The sequence below is a fragment of the Tyto alba genome, unplaced genomic scaffold (genome assembly GCF_018691265.1).
Source record: "Tyto alba isolate M040663 unplaced genomic scaffold, T.alba_DEE_v4.0 Super-Scaffold_20, whole genome shotgun sequence".
Taxonomy (NCBI): domain Eukaryota; kingdom Metazoa; phylum Chordata; class Aves; order Strigiformes; family Tytonidae; genus Tyto; species Tyto alba.
The window spans coordinates 5,910,221-5,928,173 of NW_024881283.1; the positions used below are offsets into that span (position 1 = coordinate 5,910,221).

Below are 17,953 nucleotides of genomic sequence, written 5' to 3' on the forward strand. Positions count from 1 at the left end.
CCGAGACCTCACAGCTTTCTTAAAATCCTTCCCGTTGCGTCTGCCCAGCCCACGTGCGGATGTGCCCCCGCACCACAGACCCCAGTCCTCGGCTCTCGCCACGAGACACACCGGATTTTAAAGAGTCTGAAATTTGGCTGCGCCTTCTAATGGGAGAAAAAGCACAAATCTGTCAAAATTTTCCAGGAAGGAAAGGAAAAAAAAAAATTTTCAAAATAAAACAGTGTCAAAAACTAAGTGCCAAGTGATTTAAAAAAAAAGCCCAAGTGTTTCTTTCCAAGATCTGCTGAACTGGGATATTCTGGGAGGGAGAAATTTGTTCTTAGTGTTGGGGTTTTTTTTTCAGTCTGAGAAACCAGAGCAGAGACAAACAGCGTTTCAGGCTGGCAGAGCCCCATTTCCCAGGGAAAAATCAGTTCCTTCACCCCCAATAAACTATTCCCAGCCACTAACGACATCAGAGGAGACTGAGCCTCCTCCTCCTGGGCTGCATCTCCACCACCTGCATCCCACTGCCATCCCCAGTGCAACCACTGGCACCAACTGGTCCCGTGCCTCAGTTTCCCCACTGCTCCATCACTGGATCCTCAGCCACCTGTGAGACGATGCCCAGGCTCCAGAAGCTTCAACTGCCATTACACAGAGTAGATATCTTGCTGGCGGAGGCACAGCTGACCGAGCTGATCCGTCTCCCTCCTCAGACAGGTTTATTGTTATGGCTTTTCCCCACGCGAGCCTTCCCTCCCACCCACTCCCCCCATCCACCGTGCGAAATGAAGGCGGCTCAACCGGCTGCGCCTTCTCGCCAACAAATTTCTGTATGATTTGTATACAGAGGGAAAAAATAAAAAGGGTTTTGCAGAGCCTTAGTTTCCATGAGCTATGAGATGCTTCCAGCACCGTCTCTCCCCACCCGGGGGTAGGGCTGGGGAGAAGCTTGACCTCCAGCCCTTTCTCCCTCCCCATCACAGGATTAATAGGGGCATAAAAATTAACACCTGAGGAATTAAATGCCAACATCCAAGCTCCAGAGGGGGTGGCTGTGGGTGCCCCAGCAGCCATGGAAAGTCAGAGGGGGTAAACCCAGAGCACCTTTCAAAAAACAAAGGTTTCATCAAAAGGTTTGCAAGGAAGGCGGTGAGACGGCAACCTGGAACACTGGCCGGCAGCAATGGCGATGGTTACACCCACCCTAAGGGCTAAAGGCAGCGGGACAGGAAGCCGGCCAGGACTGCTCTGGGTCCCGATGCGTCCTAAAAATCACCGAGCAGAAACAAGGAGCCCCCAGTTCCCAGCCCCTGCGCTGGCTGGAGGCCAGGAGAACAGGAGCTTGGGGCAGGGAGATGAAGGCAGGGAGCGCAGGAGGGGCGATTCAAACACGAGAGTAGCTAAAAATACTGCCAGGGGCTTGCTGGTCTGCTCCCCGGGGGCACGATGCATCCGAGACTGGGCCCGAACACCCCAAAGTCACCTAAACACCCTCCCCCCCAAATCCTAGAGCCTGCACCAGCATGACAGGCACCCCATGCCCAGGGCAAGATGTAGCCCATTAAACACCCCACGTGAAACCCCTGAGGCACCCGGGCAGAGGGGAGGAGAGGGATGAGCACTAACACGGTGGTTAAACACCAGATGGACCAAAATTTTTTAAAAAGAAAGTAAAAAGAAGTAGCTTAAGGGGTTTGCCAGAGAGGCTGGTACCAGTGCTGTGCAGCATCTCCCCTGGGTACTGGTGCCACCCAGTATCCCTCCCAGGTACCACGGGGGCACGCCCAGGCAGAGGGGAGCAGAGGGTGAGCATTAATATTGGGGTTAAACACCAGATGGACCAAATTTTTTTTTTTTTTTAAAAAAAAAAAAAGAAAAAGACAACATAGCTTAAGAGATTCACCAGGGAGACAGGTACCAGTGCTGCTCAGCATCCCTTGGGTACCACTGCCACCCTGCATCCTCGTCTCCATCCCAGGGAAGGGAAGAAGAAGAATGAAGGATTTGCAAAGAAGAAGGAAAAGAAATACCAAACAACCAAGTACAATGGATGGCATCTAATTAAATCTCTGTGGCCACCAAGGAACATGGCTGTCTGCCCACCAGCCTGCCCAGCGCTCTTTCATCCACTGAGTCTATGCTCCTCTCACTTCAAAGTTAATTATACACTTAAACCTTTTCTGTTTAACCTCCTGCACCGTGGGACATGCTCCACGGGCTTCTCTTTTATTGAGCAGCCTTGAAAGGCTCCCGTGCTAAAGGGCGGCCCAGCACCATCCCTGCTGGGATCGTACACTCCTGTACCCCGAGGGGGCAACACCACCACCCAGACCCTTCGGGGCACCATCTGATGAGGATGCTACACAAATAATATACCAAAACGGGGAAAGGCTTTAAATCCAAACATTACCAAGTGTGAGCTCCCCAGAACTGTGAAATTCAGGGTGGGCATCCAGGACTCCAGGGTCCAGGGCAAAACAGTCAATCAATGGGAAAAATCCCATTTTGCTCCCATCTTGGCTTAGCCAGGACTGGATTAGCCCCACAGTCGTCCCTGGGGTGCAGCATCTTGGGGGGACAAGCCCCCAGCACCCCATGCTGCACTGTGCAGACACCAGCCAGGATGCAGGTGACATTCTGGAGTCAGCTTTTCATCTTTTCCAGCAGCTCTTAGAGCAGCGAAGGATGAAGCTCTTTACACAACATAAATGGTTAACGCCACTGCTGCAAACGGGGAAACTGAGGCACGCAGGTGATTTGGCGAAGTCCCCTAACACCAGCAGCTCAGCATCATCCTCCGGGGATGGCAGAAAGCCCAGGGAGCCGGGGTTTGCTGGGATGAAGAAGCTCGCTCCCGCGATGCCGGCGAGATGCCCTCCCTTCCCCGGCACACCCGCAGAGCCGAGCCAGCCTCCCACCACCCAGATCCCGGCTGCTATTTAAAGGCAATTTCCTCGGCACGCTCCTACGGGAACGTGCCCCGGGAAGGAAATGCCGGGAGCCGCTTTCCTCCGGGCGCCAGCAGACACAGGGGATAGGGAACACTTACTGCAATTCGGCTAAAATTAGATCTACTTCTTACCCAGCAAGATCTTGCACGTACCATACTGCAGGCTCCCGGTCAATGTTAATGGATATGGGATCGGAAACCCCATTTCTACCTGGGGCGGGGGCTCAGACTTGCCAGGGGGGTGATGCTACAGAGGTCCAGGACTCTCTCGGGGGGGATGCGGCACCGAGGAACCCAGCTCAGTGGGAAAACCAAGACACGGAGGGGGTCCTGTGCTGCAGCATCCCAGCATCTCACACCGATGGAGACCCCCACCACAGAGAGCACCCCATCAGCTCTGCGGCCAACCCCAAACACCCTCAGGGGTTTCGGTCTCAGCAATGGGAAAACCTCTTCTAGTCCAAGCAAAGGGGAGCTAAATCCTCCCCTTAGCTGCACTTCCCACACTGAAAGGCCCTGGGGCACAAGCACAACAGGCACCTGCAAATGTTTTTGTGCACTACACACACTGGAGATTACAATAAACGCCCTCCCTGCTCCTCGCTGTTCCCTACTTCTGCAAAATAGAAACATTTAAAAAAAATATTACCGATTTCCTGGCCCCGATAAAAGCTGATTAGAAGAATATGGAAAGCAGCTCCATTAAAATTCTCACCAGTAGTTTGTTTTGCTTCTCAAAATCATTTTAAATATTGCATTTAATAGAAAAAGAATTTGCTCAGCTGTAAGAAACATCAATTTGCAACTTGAAGCCCTGTATATTAGCCAAAGAAGCTAATGTGTAAACATTAGCAGCTCCAATAACGCATGGGGTTTAGCCAATGCAATTCCAGGGAGAGAGCAGCCAGATATTAAGACAGAGGATTTGCATAATAAGTCACTTATGCCTGATAACCTCAGTGTTTGGAAAGCACAGGACTAGGAGAACAATATCCGTCTACCAGCAACTACAGAAGACAAATGGTCTTTTTTTTTTGGGGCCTGTTAAAGACTCTCTGTATTTTTTCCTGCAGGTCCCCATGGAGGTGTTAAACCTCCCACAACGAGTGCCCAGCCCCAGATCTGACCTCAGGAGCCTCCGAGGGACCCCGGGCATGAGGACAGGGGGGAATTGAGAGATGTGAATTTGTTACAGGCATCCCCAGGTCTGGGGAGAGCAAATACAACTGGGAAAACACAATTCTCATGGGTTTGCAATGCCACAGGGCCAGCTTGTGCTTGGGCAGGGACCAGTTGCACCACGCATCATCTTATCATGAGGATGCGTTTAAAAGCGAAGTGTGAATAATTAATCTTTTTTAATTTTAATAATTAAACTCAATTAATGTCAGTCCAAGTTCTTGCTTGGGGCACATCCAGCTGCAAAATGCAGCTCTCCTTCCCTCCCACCCCGCAAAGCAGCTCCCGGGGTGGGGGATCAGCACTGCTGGGACCAGGGTGCTGCATCACCCCGACGTGGGTGCGACCAGGCATTGCAACTCCCCGGCTGTTTTGCAGAGATGCTGTGGGACACAAGCCGGGAGGTTTTGGCCCCACAGCTGGAGTGGACACGTGCATTTAACACCCCAAGTGCTATCCCTGCACAGCACCCGGGTCCGGCCCACACTGCTCCCGGGGGAAGGACCAGCATCATTTCTCCATTATTTATACCCAGGTCGGGAGAGGTCCTGCAGCACAGGAACACCCTCAATCTCCCCAGCCAGGAGGCCACTAACCTGCAACACAAGTGCTTTAATAATGAACCATCACTTAATTAACATGGTCAGGGCTGCCTCTTCGACTTCATAGGAAGAAAAACAAGGCAGGCCTTTTGAAACCTCCGTCCTGCCGTTATCGATTGCTTACTGTGCAATTACAGCTCCTGGACTATGGAGCCACCTCGTACCTTGGGGGGCAAAAAAAGATGAAAATAAATTGAGAAAAGGGGAAAAAGGCAGGGGGAGGCTTGTTTCTCCCTCTGGCTCCTTTATTACCATCAGGTCCTTACGGCCCTGCTGAAGGTTATCCACCCCACATGCCCACAGAGAGCATGACCACAAGCCCCAAGGGTGAAATTCTGCTTTCAGAGAACGCCCAAGGACAGGGAGATGTTCCCTTAGCACAAGTTCAGGCAGAGGAAGCAGCTGCCCCAGGACACAGCAGCAGCATCACTGCAGCCCGGGGAGGGGGGGGCTTCAACACCAGCTCCAGAAATCAGGGGAAAGACCGAGTTTTTTTTCAAACCCATCCCATTTTGCAGGGGATAAAGAAGGGGGGGAACCCTCAGTCTGCCCCCCCAGCACAGCCTCTCTCCCTCCGGGCACCACCTCGGCAGGGGGGTGGATGCAGGAGCGAAGCATGCCGATGGGCTAATCCTCCTGTGCTGGAGCGTGTGCCAGCGCCGGCGGGGCCCGGGCAGCCAGCTCAGCTCAGCCAGGTTATTTACGGCATTTCAAGGCGGAGAAAGGAGCCGCTTGCGTTGTCAAAGAGCCCTCGCGTGGCAAAACCAGCCGGTGACGGAGCTGCACGGTCCCCACCGTGCCCAGCATCCGCTCCCCAGCCCTCAGGAGAGGCGAGAGTGGGAGGAAATCCAGGTTGCAAGTGGAAGGCAATCCAGTGCAAAATCCAGGTTGATGCCCTCCTCCTCCTCCTCCTCTTCCCTTGCCTTGCACTGGGAGAGCTGGGAAAAGCAACGTGGGAAGACTGAGACCCGGGTTTAAAGGTGGCGATGAGGCTGACGGGAGCACATCGACCCCGGGCCCGGCTGCCAGCGCCAGGGAGGCGTGTGCCCAGCTAAACCCTTCACTATGAAACAGGGGCAGGGGACGGGACACACAGGATCTGCTGGGAGGTTACAGCCACCAGCAGAAGGCCCCACAGGGGTAATAAAATGTGCTCCGTGCCCAGGGAGTCCCTGTCATGGGTTTGAGGAGTGTGCCGGATGCCCTTCGGCCAGGCAAAAGTGGGGGGATATGGCCAATCAAGCCCAAAACTCCCACCAGCAAGCGGATTTTTACCAGTCCCCAGGCTGGGCTCAGCTACCCAAGGTCAGTGCCAGCTTGGGCATCCATCCGTCCCCCAGGTCAGAGTAAAAAACAGCAGCTCCAGCAAACTCATCTGGGGGATTCCACCAGCATCCCAGTGCCACCCAGTGCTCCCAGAGGTTAAAACCTCTTTTAACCAGGCAGTTAATTTCCTCAGGTCCCCAGGGTGCAGGCATTAGGTATAAAAGCAGCTGGCGCTTAGGGACAGCATGTTGTAAATCCAGAGTTGCAGGAGCCCGCAGATGACTTTCCTCAACAGCTTATTTATTGCTTTTAATACCTCCCCTCCATCACTGGCACCACCAGCTGCAAAGCCAGGTTTGCTTTGCAAATGGTCAAAAATCAAATTTCCTCCCCCCCCTTTTTTTTTTCCTGGAAATCTACTCAGAGTCCGTCCCACTCCCTTTATTCTCATACGTCCTATAAAAACTCAGCTGAGACGCAGGCAGGTGCCCACCCCTTGCCCCCTCCAGCTCCGAGGGCGAGCAGGCAGGAACACCGCACCGGCTGGGACACCACGGTGCTGCCACGCTGCTGAGACCTGGCAGATTCGGTGCACGGAACCACTGGGTTTGAACCCACATCCCCAACAGCAGAACCCTGAGTTTGGTCACACACCAGCTGAACTCCCAGGGCACAGGATGGGTTCACGGATGGCGCTGGCAGCTGAGAGGGTACGTGGTACATCGGCCCATCACACATCCCAACTCCTCCCTTCCCTCCTCTCCAGTTGCTTCCACGCAGGGACCTGCTTCCCCAGCCCCACAGCAGCACCCCAAACCCCCTGCCCACCCAGGCTGGGGAAGGCATCGCCCTCCCTGTGAGCCTGAAGACCACCTCCAAGGCTGGATTTTCGGCATGTCCCCTGCAGAAAGGCTCAGGACTCTCCATCCAGCTCCACAGAAAGGAAAACTGCTGCCGAGCAGCGAGAACGCTGGGCAGGGGCCTCACCTGCAGCACCCCTCCAGTCCCCCCAAAATCACCCTCATCACAGCAGACCCCACTCCTCACCCCTGCTACTGCCACCATCCCACAGTTTCAGACACCCAAAGGCTCATTCCTGGTATCTCCTTGTCCAACTTTATTTTTTTTTTTTTTCCCTTGCTCCTGCAGATCAGGATGCAACCTCTGCCTCTCCCCCACCCCAGCATAAGCATCTCCCACCCTCCTGCCCCACAGCCACCCGCAACAGGGCGCCCCCCTAGTCCCATGGCCCCAGTGGCACCCCACTTCCAGCCCTGGGCAGACAGTTTGACCAAGGCACTGTGCTCCCACCCTGCACCGCCGCTGGGTCCCAGGGCTGCCCCCATCCCCTCAGCAGCATCCTCAGCCCTCGTACCAGTCACGCGCGAAAAACTCTGGGATTACACTAATTGTGCACCAATAACTGAAAAGTTTGGTGGAACGCACGGGTGGTTAGAAAAAAAGACCCCGCAGCAGCGCTGAAAGTGCACGCAGCAACTTGCAACCCCATGTCAGCACCCTGCACGCCCTCCCCGCACACATCCTGACCCAGACAGGTCCCAGTTCCCATCCCCAACTGGCTGCAGCCGCCAAATCGAGTCCAAGCAGGGCAGCCCAGCCACCCCGCATGAAGAAAGGCAGGAGACGGCCCCTTGCCCTGAGAAATGCTGTTCAGATCCAGGAACAGTGAGCAGCAGCTCCCCAGACAGGAACCCAGGTGAGATACTAAAAGCGTTCAGCTAATAAAAAGAAAAATAACCCAACACAGAGATGCACTGCTTTAGTTTGATATTGTTATAATCCAAGGAAAGCAAACTGATTGCTGGCTGCAGAAAATCAATGGGACGTTATCACTCAGCAGACAGCTGAAAATACAGTTAAAAATAAGCAGAAATAGGAGAGTCCTTGGGAAAATACTCAGCTGGGCAGTGGCCAAACCTGCACCACATCCCCATTCCCACGGGGAGAGGCCAGAGCCTGCACTAGCACTCAGGGGCTTCAAAAGTCACCCCCAAACTGCTCCTTCCCCAAAAACACACCGGAAAACTCCAGCACCCGCCTCCATCAGGTACAGAGGTGGGTGCTCCACTGACACCAAAAACACAGAACCAGACGTCCCAGCAGGGACTCTGAGGTGCCAGGAAGGTGACCAGGGATCACTCACCCCTGCTAATTCAATTATCCAAATTGCAGCACCTAGTGATTACATGAAAAGCATTTACTTTGCTAATTGCACAAGGTGTTAACATGCCTCTGCTAACGGGCAGGGATGCGCTGTCGAGGGGTTAGGAGCTTTGCATGACCCAGGACCTGCCACTCGGGTGTGTGGGGCTGCCCTGCACCGTGACAGGTCCTTGTCCCCACGGGTGGGCTGCCAGCAGCAGGGAAGGCCTACAGAGGAGACATCATCCTCGGGTGGATCTGCCTGGACTTGCTGCCCTGGTTTTAAAATCCCTGTTGAACCCTCAGCCATCACAGCTCAAGATTTGGGGGGAACAGAGACATAGGGGCAACGCAGCACAGGACAGGGAGGGGGCTGCACCCCAAGGAGCCCTGCAGGGCATCTCCAAAACCACAGCAGCTCCATGGACACCTCCAAATCCATCCAAGCAAGGAAATGCAGTTTGTCCCTCCACCTCCCTAAACAAGCAGCCACAATGCTCCATCCCCTTTGGCCCATGGGACAAAAAGCCTTTCCCACCATCTCCTGTCAAATAGCAAGGTGACCCCAGGGCAGCACCCCGAAGATGAGCCCCCCGTGCTGGGGGAGCAGCTGGGCTGTAGCAAGTATTTCATCTGCTCTTCCACACCGGCCACCGCTCGCCTCCCGGTGACATCCTCCTCCTCCCGGTGACCCAGCTGGCAGCTGATGGCTGGACCGCAGGGTGAAGCACACTGGACCGGAGCAGCACTTGCTGGGCTAATTGGGCTAATTAGGCTGAAGGTCTCCGGCACGAAGCAGCACGCCAGGCTCAAATGTCCAGGGGCTGCCAGGGCTCATCTCCACACACGGTCATCGGCCCGCACCGACAGCGGCCGCGGGGACAGTGGCCTCGTTAACACACATCAGGTCACTGGCGTCCTCGTCCCATCCTGGGAGAGCTCAGAGCATCACAAGCCAACCCTCCCCTGCATCCCAGCCATGGCCCTCATTAACTTAACGATGTCAAGAAAGGTCTGATCCACATAGTAGGGGTCCAAGAAGTCAAAGCAGTTTGCTGGCTTATGGAGGGCTCCCCAGCACCCAGCGGGTGCCACCCCAGGGCAGAGCCCAGCACCCAACCCCAGCACAGCCCCGGAGCGGGGGGGTCTGCACCAGCACAGCTACCCCGTTGTGGCCGATTCTCCAATACTTTTCAAGCCAAATAAAAAAAAAAAAAAATCATGCATGACAAAAATATTCATAGAGTTCCTCGGGCTGCATCACATTTACACCCCCCAGCTGCAGTGAGGGTACAATGCTCCGCTCCCCACTGTACCCCCACCTGGGATGGGGGGGCTTTCCCCAGCCCACCACTGGGTGGGCAGGCAGAGGGGTGCCCAGGCAGTGGTGTGTATGGCAGACAGCATGTCCCCACTCCCCCCATCAGCAACAGGGTTGCCCAAAACCCACCCCCGCCCCCCCTCACCAAGCTGGGGCTACTAGAGCCAGTGCAGGACGCTGGGGGGGGAAGTTGGGTGCAGGAGGGGTGCCAAGCACCCACCCAACTTCACCCAGCTCCCGTTTCCTCAACATCTGGAATGCTTGGTAGGGCAGGAAGGTCAGGAAACAACAAATTTATGGCCACAGAGAGTCAAGAGTGTCCTTCCAGCTGTGAGTGCCAGGCACAGGGTGTGCCAGGACCCCACAGTCCCACTGAACCCCAAACTGCAGGAACATCACCCTCCCCGCACACCCACTGCAGCCCGGCCTCCACTTCGGAGCGAGCGGCTGCCCTGGCACCCCGATAGCTGGCCACCCCACGGGAAGGGCCCCCACAACCCCCACAGCAAGGAGGGAGGGGGAGCTTTGCGGTCCTGCTCCTGCAGCGAGCGGAGCACCAGCACCCAGAGCTGGGCTCTGGCAGAGGTACACGGGGAGGGCTCCATGCTGGCGCACAGAGCACGCAACTGCCACAATCCACGCTTGGATTCGCTCTCCAGGAGGGAGAAATTGGGGTGTAAAACCTGAGCCCCTTAAACCTGTAGCAAACTCATGGGCTACCTCAGGATATCTGTGCATGTTCCCCCCAGAACCCAGGCATAGGCGGGTGCTGCAAACCCAGGGTAGGACCCAGAGGAGCCCAAAAGCAGCCAGGGGATGAGTTGCTGCTAACAACCACCTAGCAAGCAGGAACACCCCTTATTTAAGAAAAAAAAAAAAAACACAGCTCAAAAGGGCAGCCCTTATGTGAGCCCCCCCCCCATGCCAGCAGCGGTTCGGGGGGCCCCCACAGACAGGGGCTCTGCCTTCACTCCCCAGCAGCTGGAACAGAGCTGGACTTTGGCTTTTCAATCGGGGCAGAGGGTATAGAAGCTGCCACCAGGGGCAGGAAAGAAAATGGTTCAGGGAACACCCAGGAAAGTCCCTCCAGCACCCACCAGCCCCACAGCCCTCCTCTTGCTCCCCAGAGATGCTGCTTCACCCGGTGAGGAAGAGCAGGTCCCGTGTCCCCAGGACCCCCCCAGCCAGGGAAAGCCAGGGCACCATGGGCTGGCACCCCCCCTCTCCCCCTACCCACATCCATCCCAGCACAGGGAGAATCACCAGCAGCTTCTGCCAGGCCACCTGCAGCGGAAAGAAAAAGCTCCATCTCCAGGATTTATTTATTTTAAGACTGCCAACAAGGATGCAATTAGCTCTGGGGGACTAATTGCTGGGAATCCTCCTTGTCCAGAGAGGAAAGCCTCAGTTTCCCCAAGTCTGAGGAGGGGGTGCTTCAGCCTGGAATGGGAAAGCAGGATCTAAGGAAAGCTGCAAAGCAAATCCCAAGCTGCTGTCAGGGAAGAGGAGGTTTGGGAATCTTGACATTTAATCACGCAGTAACTAAAGGTTCCCAGACATGTCTAATAAGACAATTATAGTGCATGTTAATAATAGATTATTAAAAAGCTTATTTATGGAGGTTTAAGCAGGCAGATGGCAGGGCTGTGTCGATAAGGCTCTCTAGAGCCTGTGCTACCACCCAGCTCTGAGCATGCAGCAGGGATTTACCTGCCTCTGCCTTGCCAGCCCCTCGTGCTTAACCCTTGCACAACTGCCAAGATCAGAGTAGCAAATCCCCAGGGGAGTTGCAGCCAGGAAAAGATTTTTATGGGGTGTTTTGGGGGTGCTTAAGACTCTCAGCTTCTCTGCAGACTGAGGATGGGGTGATAGGTTGTATGAAATGGAAAAGCTTCTTCCCACGTGCATTCAGGGGAAAAACCAACACCAAAAAGCAGCAGGGAGGCTGTCACAGCCAGGGCAGGGGTCAAAGCCACCAAGAAGCATCTGCCTTTGTGTCTCAGGAGGTGTCCCTGCTCCTCCAGGGTTCCTGATCCTGCTGGACTTTGCTCTGGGAAAACTCCCAGGGAAGCTGGAATGGGGCTGGTTCATCTTAGTTTGGATAACAAAGGCAAAAATGTGTAGTTCAGGCCAGGAGGTGACTCACCAGGATCCCTGTTCCCGAGGCCAGGGCAGGACCAAGCACCCAGAGGAAAAACATGAAACAGGAGTTTTGGAACAAGGAGAAGAGTGCAGAAATGAAGCAAATGCAAGTCTTGGTCCAGGGGGAAACCAGGCATTGCCAGCCCCCACTGCGGAGCTGCAGATGCGGAGCCAGGACAGGTCTGTCCAGGAGCATCAGCATTACTCGGAGCATTCCTAAACTCTGCTTCACCCCTGCAGATGGTGAAGATCCACCACGGTCCGGTGCGCAGAGAGGGGACCCTGGAGAGCTAAGGACTTGGGAGCAGGAAAGCTCTGCCCTGGGCACATCAACAGGATTTTCTGGAGCACCCCGGTACAGGAGCCTGGGGGGTGTTTGTACTGTCTGGGCACTCCATGGCACTCCCAGGGTAATAAACACACATTAGAACAAGCAAGAAACTCTTCCCTGGCATAACACCACAGGCAGAGGGGAAAAAAAAAAGAAATCCAAGCCTGAAAATCTGAAAACGAAAATGTAACACTCTTGCACATTTTATGTGCTTGGTGAAGGCGTGGGGAGGAAAAAAAAAAAAAATACCCTGGCAAGGGAAAGCCCATCGGCAGTGAGATGGAGGGAAATAAACACCAGGCAAAGTGCTGGGAAGAGCAGGATCAGGTACTCGGGGAGCACAGAACACTGACCCCGTCCCCAGCACCCCGGGGCTGGTGAAGGGGGCTGCCAGTAGCACGCAGGGACAACCCCCCTGCCCCTGCGCTGGGAGGCACAGACACAGCATCACCCCCCACCGCTGTGACCCCAGTGATGAAGATGCTGCGGTTAACGGCCGGGGCGGGGGGGACGCCAGGCAGATTTGTTCCGCTCCCCGACCCCAATCCCAGCCCCGGGGACAGCGTCTGCTCAGCAGTTCCCATTCACTCAGCCGAGACAACACAGCCACCGCGGGGTCAGGGTCACCCGTGCCACCTCCTGCCAGCCTGCAAGGGCTGTCCGGGGGGGTAACAGGACCCTCGGGGGGCCCCAGCCCTCCTGTCTGGCCCCCAGCAAGGGGCTCGTCCACCACAACCAGCAGCTACCCCCCCTAAACCAATCCTAATGCCACCAACCCCGGGGCTCCCCAGCAGCACCGACCTCTGAAGTGGAAGCTGCAAACCCAAATATTTTATTTGCTTAATTGCTGCTAATGCAGTCAAACCCAAGTGCAAACAGCTTCCGCATAGTTACGGCAGGAGTGCCGCGCAGCGCCGGTGGCCGCAGGCGCGGGTCCCTGCTGCCAAAACAGCCCAGGAGCACGGCAAGGGGGGTGCACAGGCTGGGGTACACCCGGAGAACAGCTCATTGCTGAAGTTTTGGGGTGAGTGCAACAGCTAGGAAAGGGCGCAGCTCCCCTCCTCTCAGGGGAAGGCAGGCTGAGCCTGCAAAACCCGCTGCCCTGGGGCCCGGCGAGCCAGCCTGCTCCCAGGCAGAGGCTGCTAGCCAGGGGACAGGCTCCGCGTTTTATTGCAAAGAGCCCAGCGAGGAAAGGGGTGGGGTGGGGGGGACAGCAAATCACAGGGGTGACAACTCACAGGTCCCCATCACAGCCAGCTGACACTGCAAGAGCACAAGGGACCGCTGGGTTTGGGGGGGGGGGGGGGGGGGGGGGTGTCAGCAAGCACCTTTCGGCACCTCCCTGGCCCCCACCATGACAAGCGCAACGCAGGCAGGCACCGACAGCTTAGTCACTGCAAAAATCTTAATGAATTGCAAAAGTTTGCACGCTCCAGGAAGGAGCAAAGAGCATCTGGAGCCAGCGGGGAGGCTGCAGCCGGAGCACTCAGCTTCTCTCCCAGCTCAGGCACTTGCTCATCAAGGTCAGCTGGTCACAAGCGTGCCGTGCCTCAGTTTCCCCACTCGTAGAAGGGATCACACTATACCCCTTCTTTGCAAAGGAGCAGCAAGAAAACCACTCATCTTCCAAATACCCACAGAGCCAAGCAGCTGGTCCTCCCTGTGACTGGCTACGGGGGCCCTGGTGACCCCAGAGCACATGCAGATGGTTTAAATATTTTTTTTACCAGCCCTGCCTGCCGTGCAGCCCCGAGCGCCGCAGGGACGAGCCCGGTGATGTCCCCACAGCCAGCCAACGTCCCCACAGCTGGCCAAACCGCGTCAGCGGGAACAAGCACCACGATTCACATAAAAAGCAGCTTGCAAAAGAGGTGGGGGGCTGGAAGCAGACCCCCTGCCGCCAGCCAACCCCAGCCCCTTCGGCTCCAGCACAGAGCTGAGCCTGCTCTGCACCTACCAGGGGAAACGCTGGAGTAAACACACTCCTGATTTACACCTGAACGGGCTTGATCCTGCTCTTTGCAAATGCCACCTCGCAGGGAAAGAAGCCCACGGAGGGAAAAGGGTTTGCTTGGGAGGGGGAGTCTCTCCACAAAGCCCCCCCAGCAGCACCGGGTCCCCACTATCATCCTTCCAGCCCCTCGCAGGCTGCAGCAGCTCAGCCGTGACAGCCAAAGACACACACCCCAGGACTGGGGAGCAGCACAGCTCAAGACACACCCCCCCCAACACCCAGGGGTTGGGGGGGGGGAAAACACAGAAGCCCCTTCCTCTAGCAAAGGACTCCGAGGCCCCCACCAGCAACGTGCCTCGGTTTCCCTATTGCCTCCTTGCTCTGCCCTGAAGCACGGGGCTGCTCCGTGCACGGATCAGCATCTCCCCCCACCCCAGCACACACATCTCTCACCCCTCCAGCTGCCCCAGCAAAATATAAACCCTTTCTCTCCCCAATCTCCTCAACCTCGTGTGAGCTGTGGAAAGCCTCGGCTGTTTTGCGTTTCTCCCACCCATCACCCCCTCTCCACACGGGTCAGCCTTATTCTCTTTTCTGCTGATGAGTGTCACTACTTATCATTTTTGGAGAGAGGCCACTACCACCCCCCACACACCCCCCCCAAAAAAAAGACAATGCACCAATATAGGGACTGCATGCAGGTGAGCCGCTTTGTTTTAAAGGTAAAAAAAATTGAACACAGGCAAAAATACACTTTAATGCACAGAGCATCGCACAAGAACTGGCAGTTGCAGCACTACCGTCCCCTTGGAGCAAGGCATCATCTCCCTTCTCTCCCGTGCCTCAGTTTCCCCTGCAAAAAGCACTCACAGCCCCCAGTAGCACCTCGGGAGCCCCAAATCCCCCCACCCTGCAGCACCCAAGCCCCTCTCCTGCCTCCCAAATGGGCTGCGAGCCGGCTGTGCCCCCCGGCTCCTGCCTCCAGCCCTTCCCCAGCCCCCGCTTGCAGGGTCCAGCCGTGCTCTTTCTAGGGGGGGTGCGGCTCTGAACACTGAAGCGCACAGGGGGAAGGAAAAAAAAAGAAAAATAAATAAAAATAAATGAGTTTAAAAATAAAATTAAATTTTAAAAATCGATCGTGCTTTGCTAAAACTAATTATAACCCCGTGGCATACAGAGGCTGCAGCCGGAGAGCGGCCTCGGCCACCACTTGTTCCTCCCGCGGGGTCCCCAAATCCCCCCGCACCCCCGGGACCCCCCCGGGCAGGCAAATAACGAGCGGCGGGTGCTGCCCCGGCCGGGCTCCCGACGGCGGCGGCCGGTGCGGCGGCCGCGCTCGCTTCTCGCCCCAGCCCCGAAACCCCGGCGAGGCTCCCGCCGCCGAGGAACGCCCGCTGCCACCGGGGGGGGGGGCGAAGTTTTGACGCCCGGGGGTGCAGCGGGAGGGAGGGACGGGGGTGGGATGGACGTGGCCCCGGTACCGGGGAGCGAGCAGAAGCCGCCGGGCTGGGGGTGAGCGCAGCTCCGGCCGTGCAGCCGCGGGGGGTGGGAAGGCGCAACCGAGCCCCCCCACGCACCCGCCAGCGCCCGGGGTGGCTCCGGTGCCCCGAACTCGGGGAGCCCCGGCGGCGGGACGGGCAGGAGCCGCCTTGCAGCGGGGCTGGCGGAACCCCCCCACACACACACACCTCCTTACCCCACCACCGGGGGTGCTGGGGAGCGCGCCCCGACACCAAGCAGGACCCCACACCCACCCACCCACCCCGGTACCCCCCTCCGCTCTTACCGGCGGGAGTCTCGGTGTCCAGCGCGCAGACCCGCAGGGCGAGGGCGAGCAGCAGCGCCCGGGCGCTTCGCATGGTGCGGGAGGGAGGCGGCGGAAGAAAGGGGGGGAGGGGGTTCGGGGGAGGGAGGGGGGGCGGGGATGGGAAAGGGGAGGGGGGGGGGGGAGACCCGCGGATCCCGCGCGGCGGCGCAGCGGGGCACGCGCGCCCGCCCCGCGCCTCAAATAGCGGCGGCCGCGCGGCGGCGGTTCGCTCCGCCCTGACGTCAGCGCCGCGCGGGCCCCGCCGCCGCCGCCGCCGCCGCGGGCAGGCAGGGGGCGCCCCCTGCCGGCCGCTGCGAGCACACGCAGCCCCAGCCCCGCCCCCGCCCCGGGGGGGGGGGGGGGGGTCCCGGTGGCTGCGGGGGGGGTCCCGGTACCGGGGGATTTTGGGGGGGGGCGGCTGCAGAGTTGGTACCGGGGGGAACGCGGGGGGGGGGGGGGGAGGCTGCGGCTGCGGGGGGGGTGCGTGCAAGGGGGGACCCCGGGTACGGGTGAGAGCCCGGCTGCAGGGAGGGGGGGGGGGTGTCCCGGTTTTAGGGTGTCCCCGGTTGTTGCAGGGCGGTGCGCGGTTTGTAGGGGGTCCCTGGGCGCGGGGAGGTGTAAGGGTTTGAGGGGGGGGGGGTCCTTCGTGGCAGGGAGAATGCGGGGCCGGTCCCCAGCTGAGGGGGGGTCGCTGTCTGCAGGCGGGTCCCCAGCCACGGAGGGGGTGTCCCCAGGGGTCACGGCTGGGGGGGTCCCCACGAATCTGGAGTGGGTCCTGGGGGGGGTGGGGGGCGGTATCCCCAGTTGCAGAGTGGGTGCTGGGAGGAGGCTGGACAGAGGGTTACTGGGGTGGGTGGCAGCGGGAGCTGCAGGTGGGGTGGGGGCAGCAGCACCCTGAGCAAAGGGGGGGTGACACCCACCCCGGGGCGGGTGCCCCCCCCCCAGCCCCTCGGGTGCCCCCCCAGCACCCATGGGCTGTGCGGTGGTCCCCGTGGGCTGGGCACTGAGGACAAAGGCCCTGCCACTCCCTGGGGACAGAGGCTCCTGCCCACCCCAGGGGGTCCTCAGACCCCAAAACACCCCATTCCCCCTCCCCGGTCCTCCCCCACAAGCTGCCATGTCCCACTGGATGTCCTCGAGGGACAGGGACACGACGCTTTCTCCCGTGGGATGGTGACATGGAAACCTGGACGGGGCTGGAAGGGGATGGCAGTGGGGTGACCCCGGTGACACCCAGTGAAGCCACCGTCCCCCAGGGTGGGAAGGGGGTGACGAAGGGAGGGAGGGGCAGGATCTAACTCGGAACAAGCGGAAAAGAGGAAAACCCACAAGGATGTAAAAGGGGGAAAATCGCCGGCCCTTTCCCGGCTGGGGGCGCAGGCGCAGGAGGAGGCACAAAGTGCTGGCAGCCCCCGGGTGTCCCCGCCGGTGGTGCCAGCGGGGATGAAAGGCGCCTTGTTCACCGACATCCTCTCTGGGCCTATTTCTGGAGGAAAATGTTTTTCCAAAGGTTTGGGGAGAGGAGGGGGGAAGCTTTGCAGCAGCTTTCCGGCACGATCCGTGCTTGGGTCACCCAGTCCTGGCTGCAGCTCCGGGCTGGGAAACTGCTTGGGCAGATGAAAACTTGGAAGGTGGAGGGAGACGATGCTGGAAATATTGGGACTTTTTTACCTCAAATCACGCAAGGAGAAGCTCCGGCATTAGCAGCACCCCGTGATGCTGCAAGACCAGGCAGCACCCGGTGCCAGAACCCAGCAGGGTGAGGGAGGGGACAGGGACAGTACCCAGGTGTCGCTGAGCCCTGAGAGCCCCCCAGGAGCCCCTCAGGAACCCCCCAGGAACTTAGAAGTGGGACAATGCCACCCGCCAGCACTGAAAATCTTCATCCAAGTTCAGCTCATCCCGGGGATGCTGCTGTGCTGCTTCTCCATGCCAGGCTGGCTGATTTATTTGGGGTCAAATCCAGCCCTGGAGAAACACTTGTCAGAAAAAACGGGGAGGACAAACCAGCCCCAGAGCTGGCTCTTGGGGTACGGGCAAAGGACCAGGCACCCCAACAGTGCTTTCACCTGATGAAGAAAGGCCATCGCAGCCGCGGTTTTAATCCCAGGCCCAGCCACATCGTTGCAACTTCATTTCCAAGATGAATCCCTCCTGAGAGCTGAAATGCTTTTTGCCAAGTCCCCGATGGCGGGTTGGGAGGATTGTTTCATTTACTGCACGGGGAAAACCCAGGATGCGCCGGCTAAA

General features: G+C 58.0%; 1 protein-coding gene across 4 annotated transcripts in view; it reads right to left on the reverse strand.

The window, feature by feature from the left end:
* The window catches only part of PTPRU (protein tyrosine phosphatase receptor type U), a 76,974-nt gene extending 61,179 nt beyond the window's left edge, over positions 1 to 15,795 (reverse strand). For all 4 annotated transcript variants that reach the window (XM_042793701.1, XM_042793700.1, XM_042793699.1 and 1 more), the window contains exon 1: positions 15,683 to 15,795. In XM_042793701.1, coding sequence (XP_042649635.1) covers positions 15,683 to 15,755 — 73 coding nt within the window. In that variant the 5' untranslated portion in view covers positions 15,756 to 15,795. The remainder of the gene's footprint in view (positions 1 to 15,682) is intronic.
* Between the last annotated feature and the right edge of the window lie 2,158 nt (positions 15,796 to 17,953).